Below are 20,589 nucleotides of genomic sequence, written 5' to 3' on the forward strand. Positions count from 1 at the left end.
TCTATGTTCAGGATGACAAAATTGCTTTTTCCCCCCTCTCCCCCTACAAAAACCTTTCAGGAACTACAGCAGTTCGATATACTCTGAAGTTTGCTGGAGTATTTATTACTGCTGTAATGCAATGTTTATTAACTTCAACTGAGTTTAGAGCTTAAAAATATAACCAGAACATTTCCTATAATATTGTAATTTTTTAAAAAAAATAAATGAATATGCATAATATTCCCTGGCTCATGTATTCCTCTTTAGACACTCAGTCAAACAAAACAGTTTAAGATGCCAGAATTAAATCCCTTTCAACTTTCCCAACTCTACCATTAACATGAAATATTTCAAAGTGAAACAGCAAAAATACTGTAATTTTAACAGACTTTTGCGGTTTAAAAGTCAATAAACATCTGAAAATAAGGAAGGAGACCAAAAGTTATGGCTGAATAATGCAGTGAATGATTGTTCTTCTCTATCGGTCCATCACAGCCGCTGCGCCATCACTTGCAAAACCAGCAAACCGTGCAGACAGCAGCTCCGATGCATAGCTGCAGTTTAACGAGTTAAAATAATAAGCTGCTGACCTTTTAGGGAATTCTGATGATGATCATTTATGTGGTTGACACTCAGTAGGAATATTTCTAGATTTTTCTGTGAGGTTTTGGCACTTTGAATCTTTTTCATTTCTCCTTTATGTAGTTAGTGGTAGTTTTCACATCGAACAGCAGTTTAATGTAAGCAGGTTTAATGGAAACTCGGAATGGGACGGGATCTGGATCATCCTTTTATGTGCAGTGTTATCTCGACTGTCACGGGATCGCGAGTGCTGAATGTGAAAGTCAGTTTCGGATTTGTTTTCTGTTTGTTTCTGTAGATCATTTCAACATGCAGCACTAAAAATCAGAGGGATAAATTTTTATCCCCACCATCCCCTCTGGAAAATCACACTCTGCCTATATTAACAGTTTTTAATCTTATAGCAGCAACAGCTTTAATGGATGCCAAATTTAAAACAGATTATGGGCCGAATACCCATGGCACATGCTTTATTTTCTCTAAAGGATGATGCTAAATGAGAGGCTGAATTACAGCAAGTAGTGGACAGAGGATAGTCTGAATTGTGAGAAGTGTAGTAAGCTAAATGTTTCTTGCCTATAGAAAATGATTTGTCTTCATTGGTTGTAGCCTTTAAAAAAACCCATTTATTTTTGTCATTTTTCAGTGATCAGTTTCCTCAAGACTTTGAGAATCTGTCTTTCAACATAGCACTATATAATTCCTTGGAAAGGTTTTTACCTCTTTTAGGATTTAAGCCTGCAGTCACTCCACTATCACATTATGGTCTACTGTATTTGATAGCATGTGGTTGCACACTGACATGAGCGGACTTCACGCTGTGCGAGCATGTGTCTCTTAGCCACTGTGCACATTCTGCGTTAGCATAAGGTGTCTGCCCAAGCCAGCGGATGTCTCTCAGGCTGGCTTTCTATGGAAAACCTGTCGACAGATTGACCTGCTGATAGATTAAGACTGTCGGGGGAGATACAGCACAGGCCTGGAGGCATGCGGTCAGCTGATATCTTTTTCTCTCTTTGTTCATTTCCGTCTTTCTCTAGCTGTCTCCGGGGAGACAAGCGGAGACACATGCTGACATGTGATAAACAGATCTGTGACTAATGGTCTGCTTTAATAGAATACAAATGAGATGATTAAACAACCTCTTTTATGCCAAGGAAATAAACTCCGCTGACGAAATAATGCTTGAAGCTGGATTCTGTTGGTTTTTAATTATATAATCATATTCCATCTGTATAATGAGCGATGGCATATCAATAACAGAAATGAGCAAGTTTTGTTTTTGCAAAGTTATGATCAGGACACGCTCTTACTAAAATTAATTATAAGTTTATGTTCAAGTTACCGTGTCAGTCACATTTTTCCTAATAATTCTTCAAATTCCAAAGTTTTTTTTTGTTTGTTTTTGCCCTGTTGTTTCTTCTGGAAAACCTACCTAGGCTACAGCTGTGTTCTAATTATCCAATATATAGTATTTGCTACACTAACTAGTAAACAAGTGGAGACAGCTGTTGCATTTCACTACATGATTGCACCACTGCGACATAATTATGCATTGGATATTCGTAATTATTTCTCTGGCTAAAACAACAGCAGAACGTGTCCCCTCTACTTATCACACAATTGGAGAACAAATGGGCTTATCTGTTGACTGAGGCTGGAATTACACTTGCTCGCGGACGTGGACACACCGATCCAGTAGTCGGCTCTTATTTTACTTTTTCACTCTGCTCGTACACACTACACGTGCTAAGTAAGGACTCTCCAGGCACACTCTAATTAGATTGAAACCCCCCCCCCCAAAACTGTGCGTCAGCAGGTGATTTTATCCCTGGCCTTCGTCTCTGTGGCAATGGGCAATGTTTCTGGGCTTTCAGTGTACAGATACATTTAAAAATGCTAACACTATCAGACCATAGCTATAGTCTTCAAAACTGGTTTGCGGCAAATGCAAAACCTCTTTTGTTCTCCACACAGAAGTGTGCATGCATGCAACCAAAGCTTGCTCAGACACGATTGGTTGATGTAACTCGGGCTATAAGTGGACTACAAACTGAAACCAGAAGACCAGAAACCTCAGGACTTCCCATCAGATTCTGCATATTTACAGGGATTACTCTGTACACTGATGTTTCAGCAATAACCACGTTAGAGGCAAAAACCACTATCCAATCTACAATGGCCACTTTACTGGGTACACCTGTTAAACTGCTTATTAACATACATTTCTAATATTTCTAATCAGCTAATCACATAGCAGCAACTCAGTTCATTTAGGCAGGTAGACATGGTCGAGACGACCTGCTGAGTTTCAAACTGAGCATCCGAATGTATAAGAAAAATGATTTAGGTGACTGAGAACGAAACTGAACGACAATTCCTTATTGATGCTACAAGTCAGAGGAAAATGTCCAGGCTGCTTCAAGCTGATAGGAAGGCACAGTAACTCAAATAACTACTTGCTACAACCAAGATTGCAGAAGAGCATCTCTGAATCCACAACATGTTGAACCTTGAAGCAGATGGGCTAAAGCAAAAGACCCGCTAAGTCCTACTCCTGCCAGGGCTTGTTGCACAATAGAATTGTATTTCTTCTATTGTTCTTCTATTGTTCTAAGTCTGTTTGAGTCTGTTTCTGCCACAGACCGGTTTAATGTCAGACAATATTTTCACAGACCGGCCTTTAAGGTGTCACGGATAAGTACAACAAAATAAAATGATATGACCAAGACAAAAACTGTGGTATTTTGTAAATATAATAATAAATATGAATTCACTGTGTAATTGTCTAACTTTATCCTCCTGAAATGCGCCAACAACATTGAGAGTAGCATCCTGGCTCTGACCCTTAAATGCTCTCTGGTCGCTATAGTAACGCGTAAAAGACCCAGGGAAACCAAGTTAACGATACCCTGAAAACCATAAATTTCCCACCTGAACCTCAACTCTCGTGGCCCGGTACCAAACGACTCATGGAGCGGTATCAGTCCGTGGCCTGGGGGTTGAAAGCTGCTGGTATAAAGGATGGATGCAACTACCCCAACATTACCCACTGGTTTCTGAAGCCTTGGGATGAGCACTTTCCCCATCGTCATTCCCCAACAATATCTTTTATTTAAGTTAGACTGCACATAAAGAAGCAACATTTGTCACTCAAAATGCTACTACTACTGCTGAAAGTAATAATAATAATAATATCAATAACAATAATAAAGAAATGTTCATTGTTTCTCCGTTCTCACATCAGTCTGTGCATTTACAAACAGCTTTTTTTTTTCTTTTCCCATTCAGTTGCTTGTGTCTTCCATTTATAGACTAGACTAGAGAAGGCTTGAGAACTTGTTGTTCACCTGACTAGAAATAAACGTTTTCCCCGAAGCAGTAGACGTACTATTGTTAATCCACTGAGTAATCTTTGGTCAGTTTGTTTTCTTCCATAACAGCTCTGCAGTTATCTTCTTTCAGACTGACGTCCTGAAATGTGTTTCATTTTAACTTGTATATACAATTGTAAAAAGTCTTGACTCCATATAAAAAAAGATAGAATGCAGTCTATTTGAACATGAAATATTCACAACCAATTTTCATTAAAACATGGCAACAACAAATAAACAAACAAACAAACAAAAACCTGCTGACAGCTATTACTGTATTGGACCAGGAACAGACAGCGAACATAGTTCATCAGTGCTTTCATCTAGAAATGCCACTTCCTTCTCCGGGAACAAGCTTATCAAAGGTGGACCGAGGTGAAGTGGGAAAATGTCCTGTGGTCTGAGTGGTCGATATTTATCAAAATGTTTATTTATGCTTGTTATCACACTTCACAAAACACTCATTGAGATCACACACACATTAGTGCACCTGCCACAATTGATATTTACACGTATTGGAGTGCCACATGTGGCCAAAGAGGCAACATTCTGCACTTATTACAACAACATGAATCCGTAGTAATAGCCTGGCTAAACTGGCCTATTTTTGTCCAGAGCTATCAGCCTGTCAGACCTGGTAATCAGCTGCAAACTTAACCTGAAGACAGAGTGAAAAATAGGGAAAACACTTAAAAGTTTAGCTGTTGGGTGTCCTAAGATTTCCAGTGCTGTGTTTAAGGAGTAGTTGATGCAACACCGTGTTAAACATGCCCTCTTTTTTAAATGTGCTGCTGGCATCAAATTCAAAATGATACATTTTTGACTAAAAAACAACATTTCTGAGTTTCAGCATTTGATATGTAATCTGTGTTGGAGTTCTAATGATTTGCAAATTGTTTTGTTTTTATGTACATTTCACCATTCAGCTCTAAAATGCCTGATCAGGCTAAGGCTGGTTTTAGGTTATTTGAAGAATCCATTTAATGCTGCGATTCTTCATACAAAGATCTGTGACTGTAGACTTGGCTGAACAGTTTGGCTGCCTGTTGCCTTCATCGTGCTTATGTGCATTTTTCAGTACATATTGTCGCTCTCTACATTGCCTTCTCAGCGCACTTACTTACGTAAACTTAAGAAGCTGTAATGCTGTGGGTGCGTTCTTTTTTGAAGGAGATGAGCTTGTGTGCGACGCAGTGTAGATGCACTGCAGACACAATTCACACAGTGGCCTATTTCCTTCCAGCCTGTTTCCACACAGCCACAGAGCTCTTTTCTTTCAGGTTCCTTCGGGTCACAAGTCACATCTGACAGATTCCTGTGTGTGTTTTAAATTATCAGTTGACATGTAAAAAGGCAAAAGAAAATATTAAGTAGACATACATTTGTTTAAGAATGATTTCATAAAAATGTGAGGGGATTAGGGCTTTGATGTTAGGGCTTGGAGATGACACGTCGGCGTCTGAAACTGCCAATTCTTCAGAGCGTAGCTCGCAATTCTGCCTCGTTTGATTTTGTGTCCCACTCATCTTTCATTTGTGACTGACTGCTCAAAGACACACATTGAAAAACCTTGGAACCCTCTCGGTACTCTCAAAGCCCTGCTGGATTTTGTCACATAGTTTTGGGGAGTTTGTGAGCTTTTGTAACTGTTGATGTAGCTGACACATTTACATTACACTGGTGTCATATTAGAAGTGTAGATTGGCAGATTTAGAGACTCAAACTAAACTTAAATACGAGCTTACTTGAAGTACGTTAGATGATTTAGAGTTTGGATTAGCGATGTAAAAGCATTTCCTTTAGCTGAAGATTGGATAGTGCTAACATAATTTTCATGCAATCTGCCAGCTTGTATTATTTTTGGACGTGCTGATTTCATTTCTAATAAACAGGTCTTAAAATTCCCTTTAAAAGATATGTCACACTACCACAAAGCACAAGGTGAAATTTTCAAAGCTATCTGATTTCTTATTGCTGCTAGACACTTCATATTTTGCATAATAAGTCATTTGCATGAATCAATTATCATAATGGTTGCTAATCGATTTTCTGACAGCTATTTGATTTATGGTTCCAGGTTTAGTGACAGTGCTTTTTTTTCCTTATTAAATCAAAATAATACAAATAGAATATGCTAATAGCTTTATTGTGTTATTTTCTGAAAGGGAGACTCTCATTTTATTATTTCTTTATAATTTTGTTAACCGGCCCGTGAACAGTAGCATTGTGTGTTTTGTGGCTCCGGAGAAGATTTGTCAGCTTTGAAAAAATAACCCTGATCATGTCATCATGTACAGTGTCTGGGCTTGCAGAAGTGCATTTATACCAGGAAGCCTAGGCTCTAGTATGCATTATGGATGAGCAAGATTTTTATGAGAGACTAAAATTCTCTCTAAAGTTTTTATCTCAGGGGCTTAGGTTTGAACGTCAGGCATATAAAAGACCGTATTACTCATTAAAATGAAACAGTAGGCTAAGAAGGAGAAACTGATTCTCTAAATAAATGAATATTAATTGCACTGCTGAACTTGTTCATTGATATCACCTCACAGCAAGAAGCCTCTCTGTTTAAAACCACTTGTCAGCTGGAGCCTTTCTGTGTGGAGTTTGCACGTTCTTATTGTTCCTGCATCGTTTTCATCTGCATGATTTGGTTGAAAAACTGAGGATTCTTGAGATAACCTAACATGTAGGATTTAATGTGAGTGCGTGGTTGTCAAGAAATCCAGCTTTGTCATGTATTAAAAGTTTTCTCTGGAAGTTTAAAAACTGCCAAAGCTACAGTTCCTTAAATGACCACTTGAGGCTGTCTCTCAACCGTCTTTTATGGCATATTTTTGCACCTAACCTATCTGGTCTTTAAGTGATGACGTGTTTCCGGGCCCAAACTACTCTGCGTTTAATAATTCTGTTGTGTTTTTAACATGTTTTAATGCTTTGTATCTTGTTCTATTTAATCTCAACAAGCCCCTAAAAACAGTCAGTGATCACTGTCAGCCTCTCTGTTTTTATTACCACTATTCATTTTAAAGCTCAGTTTTTAAAAACTTACAATGTAACTACCAGTGTTGCCAACTTTGTCGCTATATTTAGCGAGTTTTCGGACCCCCTTAGCGACTTTTTTTCTAAAACGTGACTAGCGACAAATCTGGCGACTTTTTCTGGCGTTATTAGAGACTTATTTATGACGACTTTTTGACATGAAAGCGCGTATCGCTTTTACTCTCAATAAGCAGCGGGTGCTGCGGTGGGCACCTCGCCCCTGCCAAAGCGCTCACAGGCAGAGGATAGTCCTCCCCCAGCTGCTATCAGTGCAGGGCTCCCGCACTGACTGTAACACAGTCAGTTCTTCTTTTACTGTTATGTTGTTTTGTGGACCACAAAGTTTAAAACTACTTATGAACACACACACACACAAAGTAACTCCACCAGAGTGCCTATTTCGGGTCACTTTTGCCGGTCCAAGCCCGGATAAAGGAGCAGGGTTGGGATTGTGACATTAAAAAAACAATAATTGCTAAAAGAAATTTAATTTGTAGTTCTAAATAAATTCTAAATGCATTTAAGACGTTTTTTACTGACTTTATGTCTCTTCCACGATGTTATTTCTCTCTCCAACAGCGTAGGTTACAATTACATTAGCATGACCAATTATGCAAATTAGGTGATGACGTCATTTAGCGACTTCTAGCGACTGTTAGGACAGCCAATAGCGATTTTCCTTACTGAGGAGTTGGCAACACTGGTAACTACAGCCCAGGCCATGCAGCAGTATATTAATGACTAACCTCGTATTGTGGATGGATTACCTCAGTTGTTCTCCTCACTGAAGTTTGGTCCGTTTACATCCTGCCATGCTATTGCATTTGTCCCTAACCATCGGGAACCCTCACGTTGACTTTTATCGAGTAGAAAAAAAATGTTAGCGTTCGTCCTCCAGCTTCACTGTTACTGTTTATGCTAACATAGCTGTGTCGCTAGCGATCGTGTAGCACATCATTATATACCAGCTAGTCCAACTTCAGTAACCCTACAAACGTCACTGCTGTTTAGTTTTCTGTCTTGATTTATGTCAGAAGTGATAGCAGAGCTGTACGTCTTAATTTTTTTTAGAAATCTGTCAGTCAGAACATGGTATATCATGTCTGGGTGGAAACTAGCGAGCTAACTTCCTGCTAACTTCTAACGCCGTTAAATTTGCTAAATTCTGTTTTCATGGATGCCTGGATCCATCCATCCATCTTCATCCGCTTTATCCGGGGCCGGGTCGCGGGGGCAGCAGCCTAAGCAGAGAAGCCCAGACCTCCCTCTCCCCAGCCACCTCCTCTAGCTTATCCGGGGGAACACCAAGGTGTTCCCAGGCCAGCCGAGAGATATAATCTCTGGTACTGGGTGTACAGCCCCGTGCTGACAAAGCTAGCTCCTATTGGCTGGAAATTTAGCACTCCACTCTCCAAAAATGGGCTCTTCTGTCTGGACAAACCAAGGTGGTAACAGCCATAATGCTAAAACTGAGCCTTCAGAACTGGAGTTCACAATGACTACCTCTGCCCTTTATATACAATCTATACTTTCATGAAATGCCTCTAACAGTCTCCTTTTTTCTAGCTTCATACATAATTCATAAAGATTTAAAATATTCCGTTAAGTCTTCAACAACCAGCAATCATACACGCTAACAAAGTGTAGACACAATCATCCTTCTGAAGCGCTGCCTGTTCACCATATGTCCCACAGTGAATACATAACCTTTAATTTGTAATATATTATCCTCGCTTGAGCCCCCTCGTGTAGCCCTCTGAATTATCCATCCCATCAATGCACCGAACAGCGATCCATGATGTGGCATCCACACTCGCTCTCCTTAAAATCGCAGCGTGTCAGCAAGAGGCCTGCTCCCCTTGTGTTAGTCACAAAGGCACAAAGGAGTCTGCCACAGTGACAGACTGGATGCTTCACACGGCGCTTGTGCCTCTGAGCGAGCGAGCGTGCTCATTTGCGTGCGCGCGGCTCTTTTTGTGGCGGTGGCAGTTTCATGTTAAGTTTCTTCCAGAGAAAGAGAGAAAGACAGCCATCATTGGGGCTCAGTTCTAAAAATAATACCCCAGTATGTCTTTGTACTGTTGTGCCATTCCTATTTTCTAAAGACAATAAGTTATTTATTTATTTATTTTACAGTGACTAGCAGAGCCCGGTGTCTAAAAACTCAATATGTTGCACTTATATTTATAGTGCCATTGCTCTGCTTTGACAAGCCATCATGTTTTGGCAAAGCACAATAAATTTTCTGCGTTTTAAAGGGCCCCCGTTTGACTGTGTTGTATTGAATTATCCAACATATAATATGTCTCGGTGACAAGCCATCAAACTAAAGAAATCCAACATTATAGAAGTGGTGGCGGCAGCATTTCCCAACTCTTTGTGGCAGCATCACGGTCAGAGCTGTAAGGTGTCAAAATATGCAAGTATAAAGGGGGATTTAGGAGCCTTTTTTCAGCTTCTACAAGGCTGCAACTGAAGGTTTCTCTGGGACAGTGATAATGCTGTAGTTTTGCAGCAGTGATGAACATGCTCTCTTTCATCAAGTGAAATCATGACACCACAAATTTTCTAGGTCAAGGCTGTTGACAATGTGAGTGGGAAAAGAGAGGAGAGGTGAAATCAAAGGGTGAGGAAGAGACGTAAAGGGAAAAGCGAGAGGAAGACACAAAGACCAAAGTCTGAGACTGAGATTGACTACGTGTGTGTGTGTGTGTGTGTGTGTGTGTGTGTGTGTGTGTGTGTGTGTGTGTGTGTGTGTGTGTGTGTTTTCATGTGCGACAGCTCCGTTGTTCCTTTTAACACAGCGGCCCCGTGCTTCCATTCACGACAACAACAATGTGTCAGCAAGAAAAAAGAAAACAACAGGAGTAAAAAAGCAGCCTGATACCGCCGAGGCATTGGTTACACTTGTGCACACATCTAATCCCAAATATCTGCTCCTGTGAGGCCCCACGGCTTTGTGGACTCACTTGGCCTCAAAATGTCCACCTTGTATTTCTCTCTGCTTTTCTTTTATTATCAGATTACTGGTTCACTACCTGTGGTTGAGCAGTCTTCTGTTCTCTGTAGCTGCTGTTGGATTTCCAGCCACTTGGAGGAGCAGTTACTGCTTTCAAATGTATTTCTGTCCACATAGCCAACATAAATTTTAATATGGCTTTAGCTAGTTTAACTATGCTTTTCATCAACTCGCAAGTGAAGCATCTTGTAGCCAGCTGGTACAACTTGTCCTTTCTTTGGTGAGGGGCAGATCAAAACGAGGTTTATTGAAGGTCAATAACCTCTTTATTTAAAACCATGCTATGACAACTATGTGTAGCATTATATTGTAAATGGTAAAATGGCCTGTATTTGGATAGCGCTTTACTTAGTCCCTAAGGACCCCAAAGCGCTTTACACTACATTCAGTCATTCACCCATTCACACACCCATTTACACACTGGTGATGGCAAGCTACATTGTAGCCACAGCTGCCCTGGGGCGCACTGACAGAGGCGAGGCTGCCGGACACTGGCGCCACCGGGCCCTCTGACCACCACCAGTAGGCAACGGGTGAAGTGTCTTTTCCAAGGACACAACGACCGAGACTGTCGGAGCCGGGGCTCGATTGCCAGTTCGAGTGAATAGCAAAGTGAATAGCAACGATGTTAACCCTACTAATGCCATAAGCACCTCCCAGCTTAATAATTGCATAGCTACTGCCTTATCCCATAGCTAGTGTAGCATTAGCTAAATTGGCCAATGTAGCTTCACCTACCTTAGCTAATGCTACTAACTCATTGTTTCACTATGCAGGTAAATTTATGCAAGTTTCCCGAAATATCTAAGTCTCATATCTTAAGTCTCGAGTTGTCTTTGCAAATGTTATTTTAACATCTTGCTGGTATAGACTCTATACATAGTGCTGTACATTTTACATTTTGCTTGGAAAATAGGTGCCACAATGTATTCATACATGTGCAAACATATATAGAAATATAGTGTATGAGTCAAAAACTGTTTGTACTTTTTTAATGAGATTCAAAATCAATATTTGGGTACGACCTCAAGTTTTATCCCTCCATAAGAGTTAACGTATTGCATAGTATTATAAAAAATTAATTTAGCATCAGTGATGGTACCCTTTGGTTTGTGTAGGCTTATTCGGAAGCCTCTACTTTAGCTTTATGTTATATAAAAACTTTTTTCTTTTCTTTGCAAGCATTATGACCATATTTAGTGGTATCATCTTATCCTAGCAAAGCTTTGTGAGGACGGTGCATTGCTGCATTACACATATACAGCTCCCTAATCATTTTTGCTAAATAAAATATAAATGAAATACCAGAAATTTGCTCACCAGAAGACTGGAGCTTGTTTTATTTCAGTTAAGCACACAGCAACAGCATAATTAGAATTAGAGGTCCGGTTCAGTGACTCGAATTAGCTGAGGTGACACGTAGCAGAAAGCCAGAACCACAGTGGGCACAAATCTGTCACTCAAAGCACCCAAGCCTCTAATAATACATAATTTTAAGCCATAACAAAGTGTAAATGATGAGTTATTTAAAAAATAAAATCCTGTCCACATAGCCCATTTTTGACACCAATCAAAATTGAGAGAATTAACTATAGAGATCAGTTTTTATTTTTGCTTTAAAGTAGGCATTTAAAATAGAAGCTAGTGGAAAGAGAAGTGACCAGTAGATTTCATTGAGGTTGGTAGTAAATTGCAAGCCTGTCCTTTTTCCAGTGTCACTGCTGGAAACATGCCATGAAAGCTCGTTAACATTACTTGTCCTAAAAAAAATATCTGATACTGATTGTTTTTATTATTGAGACATAAAGCCTCAAAGCTAAGGTGTTACACGTGAGAAAGGATTTGGGTTTTTTTTTCTCTTTAATAGCAGATCACAGATAATCCTTATTTATAATAAATGAGCAGCAGGTGCACTTCAAAACATTATAACAGACCAGGTCAGGAACATCCGGCCAATGCTTTACAATAAAACATTAAGTAGACGCAGGACACTCTCAACACTCTGCTCTGTGATGCTTTCCTCACTTTAGGTTAATGACTTTCTCTTCAAATATATTGCATATTGTTCACCTGCTCAGAATCTTTGTGCAATAAATTACTTTTATGAAGAGGAATGGAGGTTCTTCAATTACCTTCCTTTGAAAGGAGGTTTTGGTGTGCATAAATAAGCGCGGAGCTGACAGTAGCAGACACCAAAAATACTCTAAGGGGCGAAGCACCTAATTTAGCAACTAAGAAACTGGAGAGCAAAAGCTAAAATCCATAAAGAGGAATCCAGCAACCTCGAGCGGAACTTTGACACGGTGATATTTTATCATCGAAGCAGCTCTTGACACAAACACACCTTCAGTAATAAAGCGCCACTAAAGGAAATGGGGAAGTGAGCCAAGGAAGTCATGAGGTCTGTCGTCTCAGGTTTTGAAGTGAATTCGTTACGCACAAAGAGAGATACTCGGCTGGATACAAATATTCAGATATTTTTTAATAGATTTATAATATGAATAACATCTTAATAAGCATAAAAGTTCAGCTAATGGCCATTAGGTTGGTATTCATCACTAGCATAATGCCAGCCTGCAGGATGTATGCTCGAAAAATGAAAACACTGCTGTGCCAGATGTGACTGTGAACACAAATAAATACAAATTGTACATTTTCTTACCTGTGCTTCAAAAATCATGGCTTAGATTTGATCTTATGGAGTGCTCAGTGCTCATCTAACCAGTTAGTATCTCTTAAAACTGCTTCTGAAACAATATCCGTGTGACATGACGGCGTTATGCTGTTGTTGCAGCATTTCAATTTTGTCTCCCACATCTGCGTCTCCTCATGTAGTCCTACTGTTGTTGCACCGTTCTGCCTGTTTTTGCTGATAGATTGTGCTTTTGAGCTGCTGAGCAGACTCTTTTAAGACAACAAGGTCAGCCCATTAGCCAGTGCTTCAGAGCGATGTTGAATGTGTCGAATGTGGGGATTATTGGGTGAGACTTTGCAGGCTGTGTACACTCACTGCAAAGTGAGTTTAGCTGAAGGGGACTCCATGCAGATAAGAGCAGTTTTTATACACCAGAGTATAATAATAAGCTCCTGTGGGCTTAATAGAGAAAATCGTGTTTGGCAGGGGCTAAATCTTGATAACACTAAAATGTACTTAGTTTTGTTCTTTCTTTCTTTTTTTTGTTGTTGTTATGAGTCGAGCCTGGCTTTTTGTTTAGCTGTTCATTGAGTGCTTAAATTTAATTATAACATTTCCTGTGGAGAGGCAAATGTTTGCCCTGGTTTTGTGTGTGGAGTTTTTCAGATTTTCAGAGCACTGTTCACTGTCTTATAATTGTCTTTGTAATTGATTTTGGGGGCATATGAGGTTCAATTAAAGCAAAAGAAAAGCTGCTCTGCGTGACTCCTGCGCAGGCTGTGTACTTTTGAGTGCTCACATGTGCCTATATATCTATTTATATTTGAGTTAGTGCACATCATCTTCACAAAGTGTGCTCTACCGACTGAGTTGTCCTTCTGTGACACTGTGTCATTTCACTTGAACGCCTGATCGGTCCATCTCTCCAGGCGGTATGACGTCTTCCTCCCCAGGAGGGCTTTTAGCGTGCGTTTGTCGTGTGTGCGCTTGTGCGCGTCGGCGTGTTATTTTGCTGTGCTTCCTTAACCGTGAGTATGACACACCCAGCTGTACCTTCTGGCTTTCTTTGAGATACACATAGGAACACACTTGTGTGTCTTTGTGAGGACTCTTAGAACCTGGTATCACCGTGTTTGTCCCCAGGACTGTCACTGGAGCTGTTTTTGTGACATAATAGCTTCCTGGTTGATTTAAAAAAAAAAAACCATCGGTGTTTTAAAAATTAAAAAACCCCATTCCTGTTAAGCCTTTCAGTACTCTTCCTGGTCTTCATTAATACTTCAATTTAGATTCTAAAGTTTCTGTGTTTTATTACTTTCAGTTTTATCATTTTTATTGGACAGATGTTAATATTTATTTTTATTTCATAGGTTACACCTTGTGGATGTAGTAAAGTATCCTTTTGACTGACCTATTCTATTTCTAGTATAGATTTAACTTATGGGTTTGCCATAAAAGAACAGATTTATTTTTTTTGTCTAAACCAGCAATCCCCAACCCTTTTTTGTGCCACGGACCAGTTAATGTCTGATAATATTTTCACGGACCGGCCTTTAAGGTGTCACGGACAAATACAACAAAATAAAACAAGTACCAGTACCAGAAAAAGAAGATTTATTCATAACACACGGGATAAAACTGAGTTAACGATAAAACTGATAAAAACTGATAAAAACCCTGAACCCTCAACTCTCGCGACCCGGTACCAAACCACTCATGGACTGGTACCGGTCCGTGGCCCGGGGGTTGGGGACCACTGATCTAAACCAAAGAACAACTGAAAAAAAACCTCTACTAAGTCCAAAATATAAATCTACAAGACTAATTCTACATTTATTATTCAGCACAGAATAAAAACCTGTCGTATGGCTAAAATCCTGTCTTTGACCCATTGATGGTACAAAATAATATACAAATGAAGCCAACATAGATGCACATTATGTCTGACTTCTTTTTAATGACCACCTGGGGCAATGCCTGTAGTTTGCCTCAGACAAAACACTTTTGTTGATAAGTTTTGTCAAACATTTGGGTCGTTCTGCGTTTCAGAAAGGAGGATTATTCAGGGTATGCTCATAAGCTAACAGCTTGTGACAGTACGTTGTTAGTTTCACAGAAAGCGCTGCACTTCACTAAGATGGTACTCTTGAGGTTTCATAACTGGACTTCACATATGGGCGACGTCATTGTAGCTACCTCCATCTTTTATACCATCTGAGTCATTCATCCGGTACGACCACAAGAGTCTTTAAGGAGACTTTGATTTGCAAGTCCACGAAATCAGAACAACGTGATTGGGCACCTGCGCTGATGGTCCTGGATAAGTGACACCAAAGGCCAGATTTACTCAACAAAATAGTGTGTGAGCCCAGTCCCCAAATGGCGCTCAAAGGTGTGGTTAGTTTCATGTGCGATTTACAGAAGTTGCCTGGTGCAGTCGATTCATTTCAAAATCAAGCGCAAAAAAATGTCCTCTTTTTTTTGGCATTAAATATCGGCGCAGTTAATATTAACTTGTGTGACGTGAATGTTAGTAAATCAGTTTGTGCGCTTGATTTAAATAGTCCCCTCCCTATTTTTGGGCTTTGAGAAAGGAGCTCCCAGAAATACATATGTAACAGAGCAGCTGCCTAAATTGTGAATTTTAAAAATCCCCACCTCTTACATGCAGTCTTGTAAATCTAGACCCTAGTGAGGTAAACACATCGATAACCACCTTACCAAAACAATTACCAACTCTCAAAACTGCCCTTTGAAGTTGAGACATGTGGGCCATCAGTGCTATAGGGAGATGCCACGTGTCCTCACAAACATAGCACATATATGTGCGCACACTGCCAAATGAATCGGGACTAACTGCAGTCTTTTTGCAGTAGGACACACTATGCCAATTAGCAGAAGATGAACTAACCACACTTCCCATTTGACCACTGGTACGCACACATAAAGAAAGAGAGGGAAAGAAAAGGTTGCAAAACAGGGAAATTACTTCTAATCCGGGGGCCTGTGATGAAAATACTTTTAACTTCTCCCTCGTGGGCCACAACAAGGATTTAACAACCTCTTTGACTGCTACTATATCGCACAGATTTACCTGCTGTTTCCTCTGCTGTAAAATGGCTTTTGCTTTCGTTCAGCGGTGTACAGGGCTGGTTGAAGAGCTGCACCACTGCGGGGGAGGAAGGCACACTGCGATCACAACCTCCAATATGTCAAAAGTAATTAGGCTGTTCGGCGAGTATACCCTATTATGTGCAGAGAGGTGTGTGCTGTTAATTAGACTGATGAGGAGATTCTCTAATAAGCCCAGCATAGACCATCAAACACATGTCTCGTTTTGTTCTGATTAGACTTCTTTTCTCATTGAAACTGGGAATTCGCAAAGCATGTTTGCTGATGCACTGCAGTTTATTAAGTGGTTTTGTGCAAATATGTGAATGATTAGTGAAGTATTGATCGATCTGTTGAAACACAATAGGCAAATATTGTGGTATTTGATAGTTAATAGAGGCCATTACACCGTAAAAGGCCATATAATTATAGCTTCCTTGCTGTTCCTTGTCAGACTTAACAGGATGTTAAATATGTTTTGGTTTTTCGACTGTTGACGGACAAAACAAGTCATCATGGGATGAACTGTCAAGATTTAATTTGAATGTTGCACCAATCTAAAATGTTTTTTCGCTCTATATTTACATTCACGCTTATCTTCAAGCACTGCTTTGTAATAATTTTGCAGTGAGCAGGATGAAATGGCATAAAATGATGAATCGCAGGGACCCACAGGTGTTTCTGGGTGCAAAAGTACAATCAATTTTTCAATAAATGCATTTGCCAATGAAGTCTGTGGGTAGAATGCTAACATTTCCTGTGAGTGTGCCACTAAAACCTTGCTTTAAAGCAGATTGGTGGTAGTGTGGTGCCAATGCAGTGCCACCGTATTCAATTCTTAAAGCAAAGCCTTGAATAAGGTCCCTTGTTGCAAGACTTTGCTGGAAGGTAAGGCTGCATGAGCCGTTATTGTGGATTTGTCTCATTGTGTCTTTTTTTTTTCTTCTTTTCAGTTTTTTTCCCACCTAAACTTCAAAGTTTCTTGCAGGTAAAAATATGCATGGTAGAAATAAACTGCTGTAGATCAGTCTTTGAAAATCTTTGTTGACAGCATGCCACTAAACGCACCGAAGCTACAAATTAGACAGTGACACTTGTCGTCGTTTAAATAAGCTTTGGTCCAAGAATTTGATAGTCGGCTACATTTTTCGCGTGACAAGCGTTTCATTTCCCAAAACGACCTTCTCTCCCAAGGGAGAGAGCTGAAAAAAGGGGGTTCTGCTTTAATTAGGCTAGCTCGCTCGCAAAAAATTAAAAAAAAAAAGAAAAGAGTAGAGTAGTGGAGGGATGAAAGATGGAGAGGTAGAGTGCAGGAGAGGATGAAGGTGCGGAAAGTGTGAGGAGGAGGAGGAGAGCAGATAATGAGAGGCAGGGTGACAGTATGAAAGAGTGCAAGAGGAAGAGAGCATGTCAAGAATCAAGGGGGGGTTGTTTGCCTGCGGCCGCCTCATGGTGTGATGTCGCTGAATCTTCTCACCGTGTTTTATTACAAGGGGCTCGGTGTTGGGGTCGGTGTTGTCAGCATGCCAGCTAACTTATGTTGGCTCGTGCGTCTCGGCGTGTCCGCTCGCACCGTGTCAACGTTCATTTTTGCATGCAGTGGCTGAGTTCATGCCACGAGTGACACAGGAGATAAGAAGGAACCCAACTTACCTACATAATGGCGGGGGTGGGGCTCGGGGGTTTCTGTTGTTCCACTTCCTCTGAGAGCAACACGGAGCACCTTTAATGATTTGAATAAGTCTACCCCCCAGTTTGCTGCGGTCATGGTCAAGTGTATTTCCTGTAACAAGCATTAGTTACCAGGAAAGTGGAGTGGCATAAAAATTTCAGGCATGCTTTCCATTAGACTGATTTGCAGCAGACTTTACACGAGGGTCAGTTTGTCATCAGCTTTAAGTTCCTTTATTTTAAATACTATTTTGCCTTCGTTCTTTATGTTGCTTTCTATTTGCAGTATTGCAGTAACATTATTTGTTGACATGCTAAATATTTAATGAAATATATCTGTCATTCTCCAATTTCACAGCTCGCCAGGCTTTGCATTCATGCGACAGGGCAATACATAAAACTGATTCTTAGAGCTGCTCACATAGCCATTTTTCACCATTAACACAGTGGGATCTATAGCATGAAGACGTATTATGACCTGTTTAACAGCGAGCGTTGCCATCTGGGCTTTTGCTGTCGTGTAGCTTTGCTTACGGCGACTCTCGCGCTGTAATTCTTGGGTTTCCTTTGTTGCAATGTGAGAAGGTACGATCAGCGTTGTGAAGTGTGTTACTGTGTCGGTGTGTCGCCCAGCAGTGATTTAATCGGCGTGCCAGGAAAAAAAATGGAGGTTAGAGCTGATGGTGTAGTTTCAGTGGGACGCATGAAGTCATTAGTAACATCCAGATCAGCTGAACGCTGCTTCCATACATTCGCCTAATGAAGTCGTTTATTTGATTGCTGTCGCCGCTGCTGACTTATTACACCTGTATGCAATTATTCTTTAATATATGCTAACTGCCAATTTGAGGCAGCAACATGTTAAATTGATGCGATCATTTATTTCTGAAAAGGAATTACAGTTTTTAAAAATGCGCATAAAATCACGAGATATGCATACAACAGTGTGTGTGTGTGTGCACGTTTCTTTGCATTTTCTTTTTTTAGCAGGAAATTAAATCATTAGTGAATCAAAGAACATGATTACAGGGATGCAAAAGTCATATGAAAGTGTGGTATTGTCAGGTAGAAGCAGAAAGAAGTCCTGCTTATTGATTTACACCAATGCTCTTAATGATTGCATAGCACACCCACAAAAGTGAAATAAATAGCTTCCATGGCTTCCTGGATATCTTCTAATGCTGTTGGTGAATATTTTTTGCCTCTTATTCAAAAAAAGCTCTTACAAATCTGCCTTTCTAAAAATTATTATTATTACTATTTATTAGATTTTAAGGTTTTCAAATGCAAAATCCTTCGAGGCAAATCTTGCCACTTTTCCGTCTTGGCAACAGCTCTTGGCTCTTCTGTCAGGCCATTATTTTTTCTGCCAAGCATGTAGTTGCGTCAGAGCAAGAACACAACTGGACATGTTTCCCAGTTTTGCTCTTATAAAGAGGACCAGCAGATCTTTTTAGACTAGTCCTGGGATATGTATTTGGTGTTACCCAAAGATTTCCCCCTCAGGAATCTTTCAATGACAAGTCTTTCTGGTTATATTTTACAATTTTGTTTTCTTTTATTTTCTTGAATAATCAGGCTCCGTCTTATCTTAAAGACCTTGTAATGTCACATCTCCCCAGTAGAGCACTTTGGTCTTGGGCTGCTGGCTTACTTGTTTTCTAGAGTATTTACAAGTAGAATGGGAGGCAGAGCCTTTGGCTTTCAGGGCCTCTCCTGTGGAACCAGCTTTCAGTTTGGATTCAGGATTAAGATTAGGTTTAAAACATTCCTTTTTAATAAAGCTTATAGTTAGGGCTTGATCTGGTGACCCTGATCCCTCCCTTAGTCATGATGCTGAAATAGGCCTAGGCTGCTTTGGCTTCCTATGATCCACAGAGTGTTTCCTTTTCACTTACTTCTTTTTATACTTTCTACCTGTGTACACACCACTCTGTATTTAATCATTAGTTATTATTAATCTCTGGCTCTTTCTCATAGTGTGTCTTTAGTCCTGATTCCTCCATCGCATCCAGCTAGTTGCAGCAGATGGTTACCCCTCCCTGAGCCTTGTTCTGCTGTAGGTTACTTCCTGTTAAAAGGGATTTTTTTTTCCTTCACCGAGTGCTTGCTCATAGGGGGTCATCTGATTTTGGGGATTTATTTGTTATTTACTGGTATTGAGGCGACGGTTGTTGTGATTTGGTGCCTTACAAATATAAGTGAATTGAGTTGACTATATCTGCTAACTTCATTGTGTCCTTAATTATATTCTACTAACAGGTCTAGCTGGTGCATTTGCCTCATTCAGCGGTTAACTCTGAAGATTCAATCTGCAACTACAAAATCAAAGAAAACACAAAAGTCCAATTTTCCATTCGGGACTTGGGAATGGTTTCATTTTCAGTGACAGTTATATTATATGTTATCCAGCTGCTACATCAATCAAATCTTTCTTCTGTCATTCGTGACTTAATAAAGCTTCAGACAGCGACTGTCGTTGTAATCATAAATGTGAAATATTAGATATGCTACCTTTTCCATGATAGAATTACATTTCCACATACTGTCAAAGCTAAATAATGCAATATGGGATAAAGTCATTTGTGTACATAATGAACACTGAGTAATGAGGGTGTGTTCTTCCTTGGCACTGCCTAATGTGATTAGGCAGGCTATCTGCTTTGAACATAACTGTTTTCTGTTATGCAGAGGTTCGAATAAAACCTGGATTAACCGGATTACCTTCATCATTATGTCATGTCATTGTGGCTTGTGTTCAAACTAGATTAACATACCCAGGGGTCGTTTGTTTTTTGTTGTTGTTGTTTTTTGCGCCTCTTTATCTCTTTATCACAGGTGCACAGAACAGACAGAGCATTGCAGAAATGGTCAGAAGTAGGGCTTTGTGAATATGAATGGCACATATCACAAAGCAGTGCTGAAAGTTGGCATCTGAGCTGACTATTAATTAAATCCATACCTGTCCTTCTGGTGCAGCCTCCTCTTTTCAGCTCTTTCTCTCTCTCTGTGTCTCTTTTTGTCTGACAGAGACAGTGATGGATACAAGGACGGCGACAGCTGAGCTTGGCTGGATATCGTTCCCTGCCAATGGAGTAAGAACAATGTGCAAAGGTGTACTGTGTGTGTGTGTGTGTGTGTGTGTGTGTGTGTGTGTGTGTGTGTGTGTGTGT

General features: G+C 40.1%; 1 protein-coding gene across 1 annotated transcript in view; it reads left to right on the top strand.

Annotated features, from left to right (window-relative positions):
* LOC134646589 (ephrin type-B receptor 1-like) overlaps positions 1-20,589 on the top strand; it is a 120,298-nt gene that overhangs the window by 17,728 nt on the left and 81,981 nt on the right. The window contains exon 2 of the mRNA XM_063500403.1: positions 20,447-20,511. Within this exon, the coding sequence (XP_063356473.1) occupies positions 20,447-20,511 (65 nt within the window). The remainder of the gene's footprint in view (positions 1-20,446; positions 20,512-20,589) is intronic.

The sequence above is a fragment of the Pelmatolapia mariae genome, linkage group LG17 (genome assembly GCF_036321145.2).
Source record: "Pelmatolapia mariae isolate MD_Pm_ZW linkage group LG17, Pm_UMD_F_2, whole genome shotgun sequence".
NCBI classification, from domain to species: Eukaryota; Metazoa; Chordata; class Actinopteri; order Cichliformes; family Cichlidae; genus Pelmatolapia; species Pelmatolapia mariae.